This window comes from Petromyzon marinus, chromosome 50 (assembly GCF_048934315.1).
Source record: "Petromyzon marinus isolate PM22_M1 ecotype Great Lakes invasive population chromosome 50, UKy_Petmar_22M1.pri1.0, whole genome shotgun sequence".
NCBI classification, from domain to species: Eukaryota; Metazoa; Chordata; class Hyperoartia; order Petromyzontiformes; family Petromyzontidae; genus Petromyzon; species Petromyzon marinus.
Window position 1 is genome coordinate 1,349,196 of NC_133716.1, and position 18,326 is coordinate 1,367,521.

Sequence of the window (18,326 nt, forward strand, 5' to 3'; positions counted from 1 at the left end):
CTCTTTAAGATATGGGTCCTAGCTTGACCAACTATGTAACACAAAACGCATAATAATCTTTGCACTTTTTTATGGATAATAAAAAGTAACAACATAAATAAGCAGACATCATATTACTTAGATTCTCCACAATGATGCCCAATTATTAGTGTGTTCTGCACAACAGAATCATTGGTCAAGTGTCGTCTCTCACAGTGACTCAAAGCTGCGATAGATACGATTTAGCGCACTTCTTGAATTATTATAGCTTAGGGAAAGAGATGACGGGAGAGATTTCCCAAGTCGAGCAGTGTGAGGAAATAAGCTGAAAAATAAATGTTTTGATCTGCAGTGTGGTGACCGAGTGAGTGGGTGACTGAGTGACTGTTGTTGTGACTTGCAGTGTGGTGACTGAGTGGGTGACTGTTGTTGTGACTTGCAGTGTGGTGGGTGAGTGAGTGTTGTTATGACTTGCAGTGTGGTGGGTGAGTGAGTGAGTGTTTGTCCGGCAAAACAACCCCCTACCTCCTCGCGGTGCCGGACGGGCAACTCTGTCGTGGACAGTGCTGTGGGGGGAGGTCCAATTGTGATTGGCTCCTCCCCTCATGGCATATGTGTCCACCACAGGGGCTAAACGGGGGCTCTGGATGGGTGCGAGGGGCTGGTAACCCCTCCACCTTCAATTAATTACCACTAAACCGCGAATTAAGAATATAACTAATAAGCTTGTGCCGGAGGCCCTGGGGGGGCAGGCGTCTATGACGTCTCCTGGCCAAACCCCAATTGGTGGAGCCAGAAGATTGAATATCTACCCTTGGGGCTCCTCCAGAAACAACGAAAAACCACTACGGGTGGCCACGTGGAATCTTCGAACGCTTACTGCGGAGGAGAGGCTGCCACTCCTCTGTCGGGAGCTGGACTGGTACCGCCTGGATCTATGTGGCATTCAGGAGGTCCGGTGGACCGACTCTGGCTCCTGCCACCATGAGGGGTGGACAGTCCTCTACTCGGGGCAGCAGACTGCCAAACAACAGGGTGTGGCTCTTCTTTTGAACAAAAGAATGAAGGGGGCGTGGGAGCGTGGCGGTGAGGTGTGGGAAGCTGTAAGCCCCAGGCTACTTTGGGCTCGCCTTCCCATCAACTGGAGGCGAGGAATGGTGGTCGTGGTTACTTATGCCCCCACCGAAGATGAAAATCCGTGGAGGGATGCAGGCAAAGCCGATGAGTCAGATTCCTTCTATGCCCTCCTGTCACAGGTGCTGGCTAAAGTGGCCCCTCGGGATAGAGTCATCATGTTGGGTGACTTCAGTGCCCGAGTTGGTCATGATACTGGCACCTGGTCTGGAGTGATTGGAGGGCATGGGCCAGATCAGCTCAATAACAACGGTAGGAGGCTGCTAGATTTTTGTGCAGCCCATGGGCTTGTAATTACCAACACGCTGTTCCGGCATCGGCGCATCCACACAACATCATGGATGCATGCCGGGTCCAAGCAAGAACATCTGCTGGACTACATAATGACGGACCAGCGGATGCGAACCCATGTCCTTGACACCAGGACCTACCGTGGAGCTGATCTGCCCTCTGACCATCGACTAGTCATCTGTAAGATGCACCTGCCATTCTTCCACTCCGGTGGTGGGTGTACACCCAGGACCCCATTCCAACCTAAAGTGGCCTGGTCTCAGTTATCTGATGAAAGTTGCAAGCGAGAATTTCATCATCGCTTGCGGCTGGGATTGGCATCGACCCCGACTCCTCCTGAAGTCGAGGGTAAATGGGCGAGGTTTAGGACTGTGACTCATGCAGCTGCAATGGCTGCTATGGGTACGCGGTCCAGACCTCCCCAGAGACCCTGGCTGACAGAGGAGGTGTTCAGGATGGTTGAGAAAAAGCGACAGGCCACTGTCATTGGCTACAGAATCCCACGTCAGAGAATGAGGAGGCTTACCGCAGCCTTCGCTCGGAGGTTCCAAGAGCCGTGAGGCGCTGCAAGGATGGGTGGTGGTCACGGGTTTATGAGGAGATGGAGTCTGCCTCAGTGGCCCGTGATCACAAATCTCTATTTAACTCCATCAAAAAAGTAACCTGCAGCGCCACATCTATTATCATCATTAGGAGAAAAAACGGTGACCCAATCTCCGACCCCCAGGAACAGGTTTGCAGATTTGCTGAGCATTTCTGTGAGGTCCTGGGGGAGGGAAAATCCCTCAGCCAGGAAAACATCGTGGCACAAAGTGAGGATGACCCTGCTGAGGCTGCGGTGCCTCAAATATTGGAAGAAGTCACCCTCTGTGAGTGGCTGGCTGAGGTGCCATCTGTTGAGGAAGTACTGAAGGCGATCCAGAGTCTGAGACCAGGAAAGGCAGCGGGCAGAGATGATCTCCCAAGCGAAATGCTGAGGGAGGGCGGCGTTTGTGCACAGACTGCCCTATATGACATCATAACAACAGTCTGGACCACTGGACGGGTTCTGCCGGATTGGAAGGATGCCCTGGTGGTCCCCCTTTTTAAGAAGGGGGACTGCACAGACTGTAACAACTACAGGGGCATCTCACTCCTCAGTGTGCCGGGAAAGGTCCTGGCAAGGATTATTCAACATCGCCTTGCCAGGCACGCTGAGGAGAGGCTTGCGGAGCCCCAATGCGGTTTCACGAAAGGGCGGTCCTGCACAGATGCCATATTTTCTGTCCGTCTGCTACAGCAGAGGTGTAGGGAATTCCAACAAGACCTACATCTCTGCTTTATTGACCTGGTCAAGGCCTATGATACCATCAGTAGGCCTGGGCTCTGGGTTGTTCTTCGTGCTTTTGGAGTACCTGACCCTCTGCTCACGATCATTAAGGACCTTCATGATGGTGAGCGGGCCGGGTAAAACTATGTGGCCGGGAGTCAGAGCCATTGCCTGTACACCTTGGGGTGCGACAGGGATGTCCTCTGGCTCCCACATTATTTAACATCTATTTTGACCACGTAGTTCGTGAAGCCTTCAATAGCTGTACCGGGGGAATCTCCATATGGTACAGATATAATGGGAGGCTGATCGATGCCCGGGTGCGGTCAAGGGATGGCTCCCTATTGCTCAACCACGTTATGTATGCTGATGATTTGGTAATAGCTGCTCATTCAGAGGAGGAGTTAGAGACGCTGCTGCTGAAACTGGAGCGTGCCACTAAGAGGTGGGGCCTTACCATCAGCCCCACCAAAACTAAGCACCTGCCTGGGTATTTTGTACCATCGGACACTCCACCCCCACAACTCCCAATCGGTGATGGGGCAGTTGTGGAGAGAGTGGAGAGTTTCCCATACCTGGGCAGTGTGCTTATGACTGGCTCCAGTTTAACAGCAGAGGTCTCATTCCGAATCAGTCGAGTGGCAATATCTTTTCATCGGTTGCATAACGCTGTGTGGAAGCTACCTGGTCTGTCGCTCCGCACTAAGCTTCAGGTCTTCTCGGCCACGGTCATTCCCTCCCTTCTCTATGCTTGCGAAACGTGGACCCCCCTAATGGAACATCTTCACCGGTTAGAAACATTTAGGCTGGCCAGCCTACGATCCATCCTGGGTTTAACCAGACTGGATTGTGTGAGGAGCTCACAAATCCTTGAAAGATCTGGGCAAGGTCCCATCGTTGAACTACTCCGGCAGGGAAGGCTGCGATGGCTGGGTCATGTAGCCCGCATGCCCAGCCACCGCATGCCGAAACAGCTTTTGTTCGGCCAGATTGAGGGGGCTAAGTGGGCGCGGCACAGGCTAGAGAAGAGATGGAGTGATGTGGTACAGGAGGACGTGGAGCTGAGTGGACTTGCCGATGACTGGTACCAGCGGTGTCAAGATCGGCCTCTGTGGAGGAGGCTCGTGAAGGACGCTACTGGGCAGTTGGAGGCAGTCGCCCTCCAACAACAACGGAGGGCGGAGGAGCGACGCTCACAACAACGAGCGGAGCGCCGGGTGGCTAAAGCACAGCAGGTTGCTACAGTAGGGGGCACAAGTGGTGCATCAGCCAGTCATCTCAGTCAGTCGACCCGTGGCACCTGGGTCTGCCCCGTGACCTCCTGCCAGCGGGCGTTCGACACTTCACGTGGCCTCAGGGTGCACATAGCCTGGCACAAGCGTCGTGGTGACGTCACCGCCACTTAGTGGCGAATGGCGGTTGTTGTTGTTATGACTTGCAGTGTGGTGGGTGAGTGACTGTTATTGTGACTTGCAGTGTGATGGGTGAGTGGGTGACTGTTATTGTGACTTGCAGTGTGATGGGTGAGTGGGTGACTGTTATTGTGACTTGCAGTGTGATGGGTGAGTGGGTTAGTGTTATTTTCACTTGCAGTGTGATGGGTGAGTTAGTTAGTGTTATTGTGACTTGCAGTGTGATGGGTGAGTGGGTTAGTGTTATTGTGACTTGCAGTGTGAAGGATGAGTGGGTTAGTATTGTGACTTGCAGTGTAATGGGTGAGTGGGTGACTGTTATTGTGACTTGCAGTGTGATGGGTGAGTGGGTTAGTGTTATTGTGACTTGCAGTGTGATGGGTGAGTGGGTTAGTGTTATTGTGACTTGCAGTGTGATGGGCGAGTGGGTGACTGTTATTGTGACTTGCAGTGTGATGGGTGATTGGGTTAGTGTTATTGTGACTTGCAGTGTGATGGGTGAGTGGGTTAGTGTTATTGTGACTTGCAGTGTGATGTGTAAGTGGGTTAGTGTTATTGTGACTTGCAGTGTGGTGGGTGAGTGGGTTAGTGTTATTGTGACTTGCAGTGTGATGGGTGAGTGGGTTAGTGTTATTGTGACTTGCAGTGTGATGGGTGAGTGGGTTAGTGTTATTGTGACTTGCAGTGTGGTGGGTGAGTGGGTTAGTGTTATTGTGACTTGCAGTGTGATGGGTGAGTGGGTTAGTGTTATTGTGACTTGCAGTGTGATGGGTGAGTGAGTGACTGTTATTGTGACTTGCAGTGTGATGGGTGAACACGTTGCGGGGGAGACAAAACAGTCCGGCAGACCGAATCCTCAGCATGGCTGCAGGAATCAATGATTCAAGTTAATGGGACGATTAACCACGGTAGCAGCGATAGAAGAGTCATAAGGAGACAACTAACGACCGGTGAGCGAGTAACAGCGAGCACTGGACTGATTTACATTGAATTCTATACATATAATAAAATAAACCCCAGCAGATTCCTTAAAATTCTCCCTTTGGAGAAGGTTTCTCTGACCTCTCTCCTTGTGATGTGCACCTTCGAGTTCATGTGGTCCTGCAAACTGTTGGCGAGATATGGCACACGCATGTGGCAAGCGCGACACCATGCAGTGCGCAACACCTCCATGGTTTCATCCAGCTCCGCTCCATCTGTTGGGCGCACGAATGCCGCAAAAAACAGGTCAGAACGCGAGGAGGATGTACTACCGAGGCTTACACGTGCAACTTAAGACACGTCGGGAAACACGGCACGTTAAAAATACAATATGAATACGTTAAATTGCAATGGTTAATATCTCGTTCAAATCATCGGTTGCTCCTGCGATACGGCACCTTTTCCTGGGTTTCGTTCTGACTTTTGTTGGATTTTCCTCAAGATGCTTGGCTTCATTTCAGTCAAAACGTCATATAATTTCTTCAGAACTGTTTCTGCATTTAGTCTGTTGTCCTTCCCCCACACCTCCGATTAGCATAGTTGGCTACAGACGGTGCTAAAGAAGTCCAATATACATATCCGATTATTACATTTGATTGTTTTAATATGTATTCACCTTACTAGTGCGGGCTAAAACAAAACTCAGCACGTTAAAACACTCGTACACGGAGCGGTGATGAGGCCTAGTGGTCGCACTGCGTTCGCCGCTTGTTGCAGAGGCTCATGGTTGGAATCCAGAGGCCGCCCTGGTTAATACTGTAAGTGAAGTAATCTCAATAACACTACACTGATTCACAATGGACGTTAAAAATCTCCTCACATCGTTTTGGCCATTGTGTGCCAGTCAGGGTTCAAATTACCTGCCAATTGCTCAATTAGGATTATACGGAGCAGCAATCACCCCTCACCCCTACTGGTAAACTCATGCCTAAGGTCACTCTTGCAAATGAGACTATCCTGGTCACTTGAGTTCTCACCAGGTTTAACAAAATAAAATGTAAATTTTGATTTAAAGCTTTCGTGACTGCAGGGATTAATATTCTTGGTTCTTTCGGTAAAGTCACCACGTATAAGGGAAATAATAAAAATAAAACAATAAAATTCTCACGTTTCGATTGCAACACAAGCAATCATCATCATCTGATGATGAAACGTCGTGAGAATTTTATTGTTTAATTTTTATTATTTCCCTTCTACGTGACTTTACCGAAAGAACCAAGAATAAAAATGTAAATTTGCTTGGTTAATTAATTGCAACTAATATTTGGCCAGATCATTATGTGAACACCCATGTGTTAATTTGGCCAGGATTTAGTTTGCTCACAGCCCTCTATCAATCCACTGCTGGATGAAAGCCTCCCCAAGCAATGCCCATCATGGGGGTTATACGACCACACTTCACCTCAGTGGCGAAGATGGGGCCTTCGGACCGAGTTGAAATATCACCCGCCACTGATTTTAGCCGAAGACAAGTGAACGTGTAATCTCATAAACATGTGCGAGCGACACAAACCTTCGTCTGACGCCGCATCAGATAGACCCAATTTGAGCAGCCCAGGGGCTCCTCTCCTCCTCACGCCCACCTGGCGATTCTTCCAGCTCATCAGTGCCTGGAGAAAGACAAATCGCAGCTCTACATCGACCACAACAACATTTGTAAAAACGTAAAACTAAATTATTTTTTAATTTTTTAATTCATCAATGTATATTTAAAATTGTTATTTTCCCACCCCCCCTCGTGACATTAGCTTCATCGTGCCGTGTCACACGAAAACAAAAATACAATTCGCAACTCCATCTCGTGATAGTAGAATGGCCCCAGAAGTAGTTGTCACAAAACTACTTCCGAAGCAACTTCAATAGACCTTTCTCTAACACACACACATATAAATGATATTCCACGGCAGTGTTTTTTTCTCTATCGCATAATTGTTTAATTCACATAGGTGCCAACTGAAGTACACATACAGCCCTTCTCTTCTCTGTCTACTGCCAGATCAGAATATATTTTTTTGCTATGAAGCTCTTTTTTTTTTACAAATGTCTAGTAGGGGCAGGTCAGAACGTAACAACAACAACACAAAAAAACAATAGGACATAGTATAGGAAAGGTAAACAAATCACTTAAAATATATAGAAAGACATTTTTTTTTATCTTACCAGGTAAGGCGCATTGAGCTATGTAGCTCAATGTCACAAATGATAGCCCAACGAATTGGCTTATCACGTGGACATTCATAGCAGTCAAAAACTCTAAACGCGTGTCCATTCTAAATGTGGAGAGGGGAAAACCAGAGGTCCCAGAGAAATATCCACATGACTACGGGGAGAGAGAACACGCAGACTCCGTAAATTAATAATCGTGTGGGGTTTGAAAAGCGTGCATTTTTTCATTCACGCTCAACACAGAAGGCTATTTGAGCTTACATCGAGAAAGTCAGCGATTTCCGGCCCGTCTGGGTGGTCTTTGCCAAGGTCCTGCAGGGTGTGCTTGTGCATTTTGCTCTGCACGTGTGCGTCCATCTGGGAGCGCTTTGGAGTCTTGAACTTGCACAGCATGCACCTGTACATGGCCCTACCGGGCACATTCACGAGTCGTGGTTGGCTACGCACGGTGCGAAAGAAGCTCAACATACAGACATACGTTGGTAACGTGCTGCGGGCATTTGTAAGAGAAAAAAACTGTACACGTACAGCCTTTCATCGTCAGGGCGCTGCTGGATGAAGATCTCCCCCGCTCGGTGTTGGTTATGGGGCTGTTTAATCATACTTCATCACGCTCGTAAGTGCGAGTTGGTGAAGGGCCCCCCCCCCCCCCAGAACGGATATCGCTCACCACTGATTGCTGGTTATGGCTAGGATTAGAATTGGGGTAATATAACAACATTATTTTTAGAACAGCTCGTTTGCCGTGTTTGCCACTGGCTTAGTTCCGCTTGTGGTTGTGATTTTTGAGAAAGATTTATCCAAGCTTGCACACTTTAAGCGCACCTTAAATACCCTGTGAATTGCAAGAACAGGGGGACATCACTGGATTTCATAAAGAACATCCCAAATATAAACATAGCGCACAGCTTAACTGAAATGAATAATCGTTCCACACATTGGCCAGACATCTTAAGCAATTCAAGATTGACACTTACCAAACGCCTCCTATGTCTTGCACCTTGTCCATGTCTGAAATAAATTTACAAATACGCGTGCAAATAGTCATTTTTAACATTTCCCCACCAGAAACCTCTTCAGACACAATGTTTAGTGAGCTGTGGGGATGGCTGAATACAATTTGTTGTTTAAAACTCATTTAGGGGGTTGACTCAGCCCATAATTCCTCTGCGTTCAATAAAGGGGATACCACTTCATGGGGAAGTGAAGAGCGGCGGACATGTGGATACGACTCTTCTGCACGATAGGAATGCGTAATTACCGTCACCGGCCCAGGGCTGTAAACGGGTGATGCGCACCACCACCTCAATGCTCAGTTTAGCAGGAAAATAACTGTAGACTTTTTTTAAAAAAGTAAATAACTGTGAATGACTTTAATTCTCTTCCCTTAAGCACTTCCACTCATTGCCAATAGCTTATCTCCAAACCACGTGAAGTTTCACAGCTAGACCGACTGCCACGACTAGCACGGTTGGCGACGTACATGATCTCCATTCTGAAGATATTTAATTGTCTTTGTTTAATACAACTATAATATATTCACAAGACTGCCGTCGCAAATGCAATGGCCTTGCTTCAGAGCACATGAAAAAAAATTGATAGCACGTGAAAATCATTGTTATGTGCTATAGAATTATTGCCGGCAATATTTTCTTAAATTGCCCTGTGCTATAATTCTATAGCACATGGCAATTTCCGAAAATGTTGCCGGTACATTCCCTTGTCAGGCCGCAGCGTTAGTGACAAATGTGTCGCGTTTATTAATTGTACTTGTGTACCACTGGCGACTTAGCAGCTGCATCGCCAAATTATTTCCCTACCTCTACGACCTTTTTGCGCTTTACCGTATATCCCACTCCTATCTGCACCAGCGACTAGCAGTGCAAACTTTGTTCAAAGGAATTAAATTACAGCGAGACCTCATTATAACATCTCCCCGCTTGTGCATTTTCCAACATCTAATGTTCCACGTTTGGAAATCCAGTTGCTACTGGCGCATTTACCGTCAACCTTCACGCGGGGTAACGTTTTCCTGCATCGACCGGTCAATTTGGCCGGTCTCCTGAAAAAGGTCACGTTGAGGTTTCACTGCAACAATGGGGCGCGGCGTGGTGGCGAGATGTTAACTACTTCGATCCTGACCGTGACGCCTGTATATTATGATTTGAAGCTTTCGTGACCGCAGGAATCCATACTCTTTGGTTCTTTCGGTAAAGTCACGTGGGTAGAAATAAAATAAGATAAATCGCGACGTTTCGGGTGCAACACAAGCGAGCTTCATCAGGTGGGAGTGAGTGGACCTGACGGACGTTTGTGTTGCGCCCGAAACGTCGTGATTTTTTTTTATTTTATACCTACGTGACTTTACCGGAAGAACCAAAGGGTATGTTTATTTTGAGTTTTAATATTTTCTCCGTGCTCGCGTGGTTTTTTCTCCGGGTCCACTGGTTTTTCTCTGATCATTTATAAACATGCATTTGTGCTATTTGGCTGCTATACATTTCCAAATGATAAGCCACTTTTTCGAGCTATCGTTTGTGACCAGGTCACTTCTATAGCTCAGCGGGCCTTACCTGGTAAAATAAATAGATTAGTTTAAGTATTCGTTTGTTTTGTTTCATTAAAATATTAGTTTGTAATTCACTAATTTGAGAGCCCATGTAAAATATTTTAACATCCAAAAATGAACTACCACTAATCACGCCACCTCTCTGATCCATCTCTGTCTTGTGAAAAAAAGGACCATTGCTCAAAACATCACCAATTATATCAATATTCTTATTGAGGCAGCAGTGCTATTGCCGGATGTATCGAGGTTTTTGTGTGTGTTTATTACCACTGATGGTTAAAGTTTACGTCCAACTTTACTGACACTTTATTTAAATTCTAATGCAAGTTAAACCTGAACAGTGGGACAGGAAGCAGACAAATAAAATCCGAAATTGGGATGAAACATTCGATATATTCATGAAATCTGAAAGCCATCTGCATGGTGCACACTTGGCACAAACACGTGTAACACAAACACCACGTTGGTCTTACAAGTGTAACAATAACTCCAACACTCACCTTGCAAAAACTCCGTGATAGAAACCGTTCTGCCTGCTGGGTTGGCCTTTAGGGAACACGCAGCGGCAACACAGTGACTTACACAGGCACCATGTGTGTGGTGATTGGTCTCCATATTCAAACTAACTTTAGTGTTAAGCAACCGTGTGAATAACTTGACAATGTGACACCGTACACGTTGCACAACACACAAAGTACAGAAAGGGGTGTGGCTCTCATTGCAGTGAAGTCGAGCTGTTTGGGATGTGCTCCTGATTTTTAATCCCAAAAACCCAAAACTTCGGTCGTGATTAGAAATGTTTCGTTTCATTAAGCTGCCATTACACCTCCTCCAATTGCATGCATGTTGAACTTCTTTCAGATCAAAGTTGCCATTGCAAATGTCGGAATGGTCAGAAGATTATCACGTGGCCTAATGCACCCATTATCTGGTGAATGTGGTCATCTCTTGTTTTCAAAAATGGCAATAGCCAGCCCCTCATGTATAACCAGATAAGAGCCCTGACTCAGTTAAATTCATTCGCATCAACATAATTGCACCCATTATTTTAAACAGCAATGGGGGTTCATTGTCTCCATCGACACAGTGAAGTCACTGGGGTTGTTACAATGATGTATTAGGTTTCAGAACACATTTTAAAATTCATCTCCTATGAACTATAAGTTCTAGCAAAATTGTACTTTCTGTGCAATGGAAATGAGACTATAGTGTCACGTTTACTATGGGTTTTGTTAACATTGTGGCAGTACCTAAATCCTGTGGTAATCCGGCCCTTCTTCTGCTTCTATCATAAGGCAAGGTGAATGCAGCAAGATGCTATATGTGGGTACTGAGGTTGTTAATTTGGCCCCATCTACAGCAGACAGCAGGCATTGTTGATCTTCCCCAGGGGGACGCTGGGAGGCTGTGGGCCTTGAGTTGCCCACTGCTGAAGTGCGATTGTGCTGGGCACAGAGATATCTGGGATAAGGTTGCATACCTGTCCCAATTTTCCAGGTGCCGAACTTGAAGACTTTATTTCTGTATCGTCAAATTAAAATAAATAAAACAGAATATATGAAACAATCTTTAATTCAATCAAATACTCCACGTAGCTCTATTAGCATGAGGCCTTGTAGAATGTTATATAAAGTTGGAAACAGTCATGCGCCATTACAGAGCCCTAAGAATTCCAGCAGACCCCAGCTTTAAAACCATGGTTCAACACTTCAAGATTATAAAATAGAGACATTGTGAAAATGTGTAGTTCCTCACTGTTAACATATCGTTTTCACTCTGCCATGCACCACAAGACGTACACAATAATAAAGTGCGTGTACAAATTCCTGCGTCAATTCTTCATCCCGGCGAGGCTCTGAATGGGTGGGGGTTCGCTCTCACCGGGTTTGAGTTTTTTTGCCTGTGAAGCCTCTCCTTGGGGGGACTTCCTCTTGAGGCTCGTGCCGGGCCTCACAGACGTCGAGGCGTTTGGATTACCCAGCTGCCGGGGATGACACGTCACGTTCAAGTCAAAACAAAGCAGAGATTTCCCTGCTCAATTTTGAGCACGCAGGCATTGCTCGCCTCCTGCTTACAGGCCTGAGCCAGTTGGTGGAAACTCCACGTTGCTATGACAGAGGCGAGTATATCCAAAGGACAACCACTTGTTGACTTCCGCCACAAAGTGGGTACTTGTTTTTATCAACCTGAAGTAATGATGGGCTGAGTCAACCGCCAACCGGGATTTGAAGTTGCAAGATCGCGAGCCGCTCGCTCGACCGTTTTGCCACCAGGCCGGATCCTGGTTGGAGGGTACATGAAGAGTTTGGATGATGATGCTTTTTGTAGACTCAGGGGTGCGTTCAATGGGTAGAGTGGTCCAGAGTGCTTTTCTATTGACTTAAACTAAACCAAGTTATATTTAGTTTGCAAGGTAAGGCCCACTTGAGCTATATAGTTCTTTTTGTAGAAGCGACCTGGCCACAAATGATAGCTCAACTAAGTGGAAATTTATAGTAGACAAACCCTTTGTGGGCTAACTCCAGGTTCTGCAGTTTAAGCTAATTAAAAAAACCCTACTTTTTACCTATCAACGAAATATTCAAAACGCATGTGTTCTAAATGTGGAGGGAAAAACCGGAGGACCCAGAGAAAAATCCATGTTACCACGGGGAGAGAGACATGCAAACTCCAAATATTTCGGCATCAGGGTCGGGATCAAACCCCTGGCCTCCCGTGCATACCAGGCGAGGTCGTTAACCTCTCACCACCATGGCGCCCGGCACGACTGTTTAGCAGCACAGGGTGCATCGTGACAGGTGCAAACGGTCTGAGGAGCTGCCTCGCTAAGCGTTGGGTGAGCGTGTCAAACTTCAGCCCATGCGCAGGAGTCGTACCTTCCCACGAACTCTTAGTTTCGCGGACGCTCATTGGCTATGACGTCACTCGTTGCGAGTATTATAACGCACCGTTCAATCACGGGCAAACTCTGCCTCGTAGCGCCACGGCAGTGCCGCTCTGCCCACTGAACGCACCGCTGGGGCAAAGCACCGAGGGATCAGCGATCACAGCGCCCTCGACTGTTGGTGTGTTGTTGTGAGGGAAGCGTCAACTTTACGGCAAAACTAGGCATTCCTCAATTGTCCGCGTGCTTCCTCCTTATACAAGTCAGTCCGTCAGACAGCCACATCAACACCTCGGTTGGTCAGTTTAATTCCCATATCATCGCATAATTCGAGGGTTTCATTGCCCATGCCATGAGTTACTAGAATTTGGTTTAAGTAAGCGTTGTGTTTTACGAGGGTGATGCATTGGAAGAGAAGTGATTGATCTGTTGGCAGGATACAGAAATTAATAATTGAGATTTAAACTTTTTAGCCATTTTTTCCAAATTGTATCCCAATCTTGGCATCAAAATATCATGCATCCATTCAGAACTTTTGCAGGGCAGTGCAAATGGCTGGAACTTTGGATTCAAGTGTTCATAATTGTGCCGAATGGCAAATCTTTCCGAGACAGTGATGTTGTCGAACGCTTGTGATGACTTGGAATGGATTGACCCATGTGCTCCATTGTACATCGTCCCAAGTGAATTTCAGAAGGACTCTGTGCTAAAGTCCAGCTGTAATTTTTGATACTTCCTAAAAGTTAAAGGAAGTCACATGTAACGCCTTTAAAGTTTTAAATGAAAGATTTTTTTTCATACCACAAGCTACATCTCTAATTCTGCCAAGAGAAAATGAATGGGGAAATACACATCCGTCAGTCCACTCTCATGCGGACAAAAGAGAAACATCTCCACCAGAAGTTGACGCCACAGCAGATATTATAATCCACACAGGGAGTTGAAAGACTCGTTCACAACACTGTTGAGTGTTTCATTCTGAATCCATCACCCTCCATATATAAACACCTTCCGCAGAGACGGGCTTGTGAAAAACAAGATTAACTGGTGAACCAGATTAAAACATCAGCTTGCGACAGGTCAAAATAGTTTACTTTGTGGTGCCCATTGAGGATTCTAACCTGCAATCATAGTGGTTATGGCCACTATACTTTGGGCAAGTTATTTTGTCCTATGATCGATCCATGCAGATAACTCAAACGTAGTTTCTAAATGAAATCTATACCGACACATCTGTAATGGCACATCTGTGAGAATGACATTTCCAAACAATCTTGTGAATTTCATGTCAAGTAGTTGAAACCAGAATACACAAGAGCGGGTGTGCGATGGCGTCACTGGCTACTGGCGATCACCGTCTTTCTATACCGTGCCTTCCACAGCGTGATCCGAGCTTGCCGATTAACTTTCAAAATTCTAAGATATACAAGGAAACTCATTTGTATTTGAATATACATATTCACAATGAGGCAAGACAGGGTCCACCTTGACACGAAAGGTGTGTTCTCTCTGAATCATTTTTTGTAAAATCTGTTTTCGTCATTGCTACATTGACAAATGGGTTATCAAGTTTAAGTGTGGACACCAGACACACATGTCGTGTGATAAAAACAATGTTCATGAGCTTGAAGAGTAAAGAAACACTTCAGTCTCCTACAAGTTAAGGCCTACAATGACAGCGGGAAAAAAAACAACTTCATTCCATTCAAAGACATTGGAAGATAAACGAGCACTTGCAAGCTCATGTTTATAACCAGTTTTAGATTAAATGCAAATTAGATAGAAGACACTGTTGTTTTTGGGTACATATATGCAAGGCAAACATATGGAAGGACATTACTTACAGTGCTTGCAATGGCTGCAGATGAACCGGGTGGCTTCGGAGGTGCTGCAGACACGCTCGCCTTCTTCCCAGATGCTGGGCTGGCACTCCTGCCTGCTTCATTGCCTTCTGCCAGTGGATGGGTCTGCCCACCACCACCACCGGCGTTGCTATTGCCTCTTTGCAGAGTGTCAACGCTTGTGCCCGCTGCAGCATACGAGGTATTCTTCGATTCCACAGCAGTATTCTTGGAGGCCTTACTTTGTTGGCCTCCAAGTTTATTTTGACCTTGAGCTTTCACGCTACTCGTTTTTGTGACTGGCCATAACTGGCCTGGCCGATTTACTTTCCTAGTTGGATCAAATCTGATGCTTCGGTTATTTGAATGACCTCCAAAACCTGACCTGTTTGTCAAACCTCCATGGCCTGGCTTATTATAAGGACCTCGAAAACCTGGTCTGTTTGGACCTCCAAAGATAGGCCTGTCATCTTGACCTTCAAAGCCTGGCCTGTTGTTCATGCTTTCAAAATCAGCCCTGTTACCCGGACCCCTATATTGGGGCCAGTTTCCTGGCCCATGAAATTCTTGCATATGGGCAGGTCTTCCATACTGGCCAGTCCATCCAAAGCCTCTTTGGCCAGGTAGCTCTTGCTGGACAGGTGCATTGTAATGCATATCGTAGTCATTCCTTTGACTTTGTGGGCCATATTGTCCACCTGGAGGTGAGCTATGTCCACCATGCTGAGGCCCTCTTCTGCCTCGATGGTCCAAAAACTCTGATTTATTGTAGCCTCGGTTATCAGCGCCTTGCCTCGAGTCAAAACACTCACGATCGTCATACCTGAAAACCAAGTGACATTTAAAAAAGGTATCAGAACCTTTTACAGCAAATGAGCATAAAAATATGTAAACTAACATGAATGCATACATCCTACAATATTTAAGAGCAGCTTAAAAATCAGTCCAAACACCATGAAATACCTTAAGACAAAATATCACATTCTTGCCGTTGCTTCTGCTTCTCACAAACTCAACAAAAGGAGATTTATGTTGGGAATTGGTTGTTGTAAATTTGTTTTCCAATCTGGTATGAAGAAGCATCACTTTCCTCTTTGAATAAATCTTCACTGGTACGATTAAAGGAAACAACCACCGGTACAAGATTTACATTGTCCACATCAAAGTAAAGGAAACAATAGCAAAACCAACACTGGGCAGTTTCTGTCTTTACTTGGTTCCAGAGAACAGAGTAGTTGGTTGGTGAGTTTTTGTGCTGAAGCATTTGGCATGGATGACGCTTCTAGATAGCAAGCCTCTGAATTGATGGCTGGCATAGTCATCAAATGGGTCAATAAAACATTATAAATCACGTTTTTAATTGGTCTGAACTTTCAGCATCTAACCAGAGAGAGTGGAGACTTGGTTGGCATTCCAGTCATCTACTCCAGCCAAACGAATTATTTCAACTGGAGGAGGATGTGCCTACAGCCAGAAGGCTTGAAACTTTAACTGCAAGTCTTGGCGATCAAGTGTCATCCTCGCAACTGCTGCGGGATCTCTACCTCCTTGCCACTGTGGTGGTTTAGTAATAGGTTTTTACCCTTTAATCTGGCATCAAAACTGACACCTTTATACAAGGGATCATGTTTGCAATAACCACAACACAAGCAGTCAAAATGCAAACAAAAAAGAGACAACTGATAATGATATGCACTGTCCTTGAAATTGATTGGTCCACACCCGAGACGGCTTTTCTGAAGAGCCTAGTCTCCACTGGTGTTGGACCAGATGACGCTACCTACTGCGGTGGATTTTCTAATGTCCGAACAGGCTCATACGGGATGGGCGGCACTTTCCACACTTCACCGTAAAATGGAACGCGATGCGTTTTTTATCCCATCAGCCATTGTTTTTCGGGATCTGGTAGAAGGCAGCGTTTGTAAAACGTGAAGGCACCAAACGGCACCACACACCACAAGGACCACTTCACTAGACAATTTATTTCATTCAATCCAGTTTCGTCTTCTCCTTCCAAGCGTTTGTCCCACTCGTGGGGTGTTCCGCTGTCCTTGCCAACCTTCTCCACGCTGCCCTGTCCTGCGCCATCTCTCTTTCCGCTCCTCGGGTCACCGTTCAATCCAGTGTACGGATTCCAATCCCAATATTTGAAGAAAAATGTTCTTCTCAAAAGGTTTTGCATTCAAACAAAAGCATAATTTTGATGTTTGCCGCATACCATACCATGTACGCAAACCAAATAACTGCGGTCGTAATGAGCCACCTATTTCTTCACGTGGCCAATGAATAATAATCACTGCCGACATTTTCCTTATCCTGCTTGCTTTTTCATGTCCATAACTAAAAAAATGCACAGCTCTTTTTTTTGTTATTGTTCTCCACACTGTTCCCATCATGGGATGCGCTTTGCACATACTTCACGACACTAGTGAGTGCGAGTTGCAGACGAGGTTGGGGTGGGTGCGGGGTGAAACCCGTTTAGGTATTACTCGCCACTGATTAAATCCATGCCAGGGAGTTAAAATCAGATCGCCAGGGTTTCATAGGGCAGCGTGCTAACCACTGCGGCGCCGCACCAATATATTTAAATACAAATGCTACTTGAATCTCCTCGCACATTTGTGAATGGCAAAGTTCCACGGGAAAATGCAAAGTAGTTATTTTTTTTTAAATCTCCATTTCAGATATGAGCAACAAAGTGATGGAAAGAGCACACCGTTGCGAAAGCCACGTTTCTGCCTTGAAGAAACTAAGTCGTGAACATTTCTGGAATCTGCCTTGAAGCCACTAAGACGTGAACATTTCTGGAATCTGCCTTGAAGCCACTAAGACGTGAACATTTCTGGAATCTGCCTTGAAGCCACTAAGACGTGAACATTTCTGGAATCTGCCTTGAAGCCACTAAGACGTGAACATTTCTGGAATCTGCCTTGAAGCCACTAAGACGTGAACATTTCTGGAATCTGCCTTGAAGCCACTAAGTCGTGAACATTTCTGGAATCTGCCTTGAAGCCACTAAGTCGTGAACATTTCTGGAATCTGCCTTGAAGCCACTAAGACGTGAACATTTCTGGAATCTGCCTTGAAGCCACTAAGACGTGAACATTTCTGGAATCTGCCTTGAAGCCACTAAGACGTGAACATTTCTGGAATCTGCCTTGAAGCCACTAAGACGTGAACATTTCTGGAATCTGCCTTGAAGCCACTAAGACGTGAACATTTCTGGAATCTGCCTTGAAGCCACTAAGACGTGAACATTTTTGGAATCTGCCTTGAAGCCACTAAGACGTGAACATTTCTGGATTTTTTTGGAACTAAATAGTTATGCACATTCTGAGCTTCTTGTCCTCGTCCTTTGTGTCCAAGGATGACCATGCTGACGGACGGCGTGCCGTGTGACCGTGTGCTACTGTGCCTGTGTAGGCCCATGTCTGAGTGGCAGTCCTATGTTGGAGGCCAAAGACTGCACCCCAACTGCTACCGGTTGTCTCATCTTTTGTGTGTCGCGGGATCGGAGGATGAGCAGGGCGAGAGCATGGGAGCCGCTACGCGAACCTTCGCCGCTGTGAACGACTCGCACGCAGATTCCGCTGCGGAGTGGCGAGCGCAGAATTGTTCACTCTGCATCGGTTTCAGATATTTGTGTCCTTTAAATTTTTTTAATATGATCACATTTTGATAAAATCTCATCCGGAATTTTCTTCTCATTTTCAAATCTTCATGGTGTCATATTGTGCCATCAATATTTAAATACGTTAGT

General features: G+C 46.1%; 1 protein-coding gene across 2 annotated transcripts in view; it reads right to left on the minus strand.

Moving 5' to 3' along the window:
• The window catches only part of LOC116953257 (uncharacterized), a 33,567-nt gene that overhangs the window by 6,483 nt on the left and 8,758 nt on the right, over positions 1 to 18,326 (minus strand). The window contains exons 5-12 of one of the 2 annotated variants that reach the window (XM_032973306.2): positions 14,570 to 15,389; positions 11,723 to 11,822; positions 11,322 to 11,362; positions 10,342 to 10,387; positions 8,250 to 8,283; positions 7,534 to 7,669; positions 6,620 to 6,716; positions 5,188 to 5,321 (exon numbers count right to left, since the gene is read on the minus strand). In XM_032973306.2, the coding sequence (XP_032829197.1) occupies positions 5,188 to 5,321; positions 6,620 to 6,716; positions 7,534 to 7,669; positions 8,250 to 8,283; positions 10,342 to 10,387; positions 11,322 to 11,362; positions 11,723 to 11,822; positions 14,570 to 15,389 (1,408 nt within the window). Of the gene's footprint in view, positions 1 to 5,187; positions 5,322 to 6,619; positions 6,717 to 7,533; positions 7,682 to 8,249; positions 8,284 to 10,341; positions 10,388 to 11,321; positions 11,363 to 11,722; positions 11,823 to 14,569; positions 15,390 to 18,326 lie in introns of both variants that reach the window. The other variant, XM_032973305.2, reaches the window with a different exon arrangement.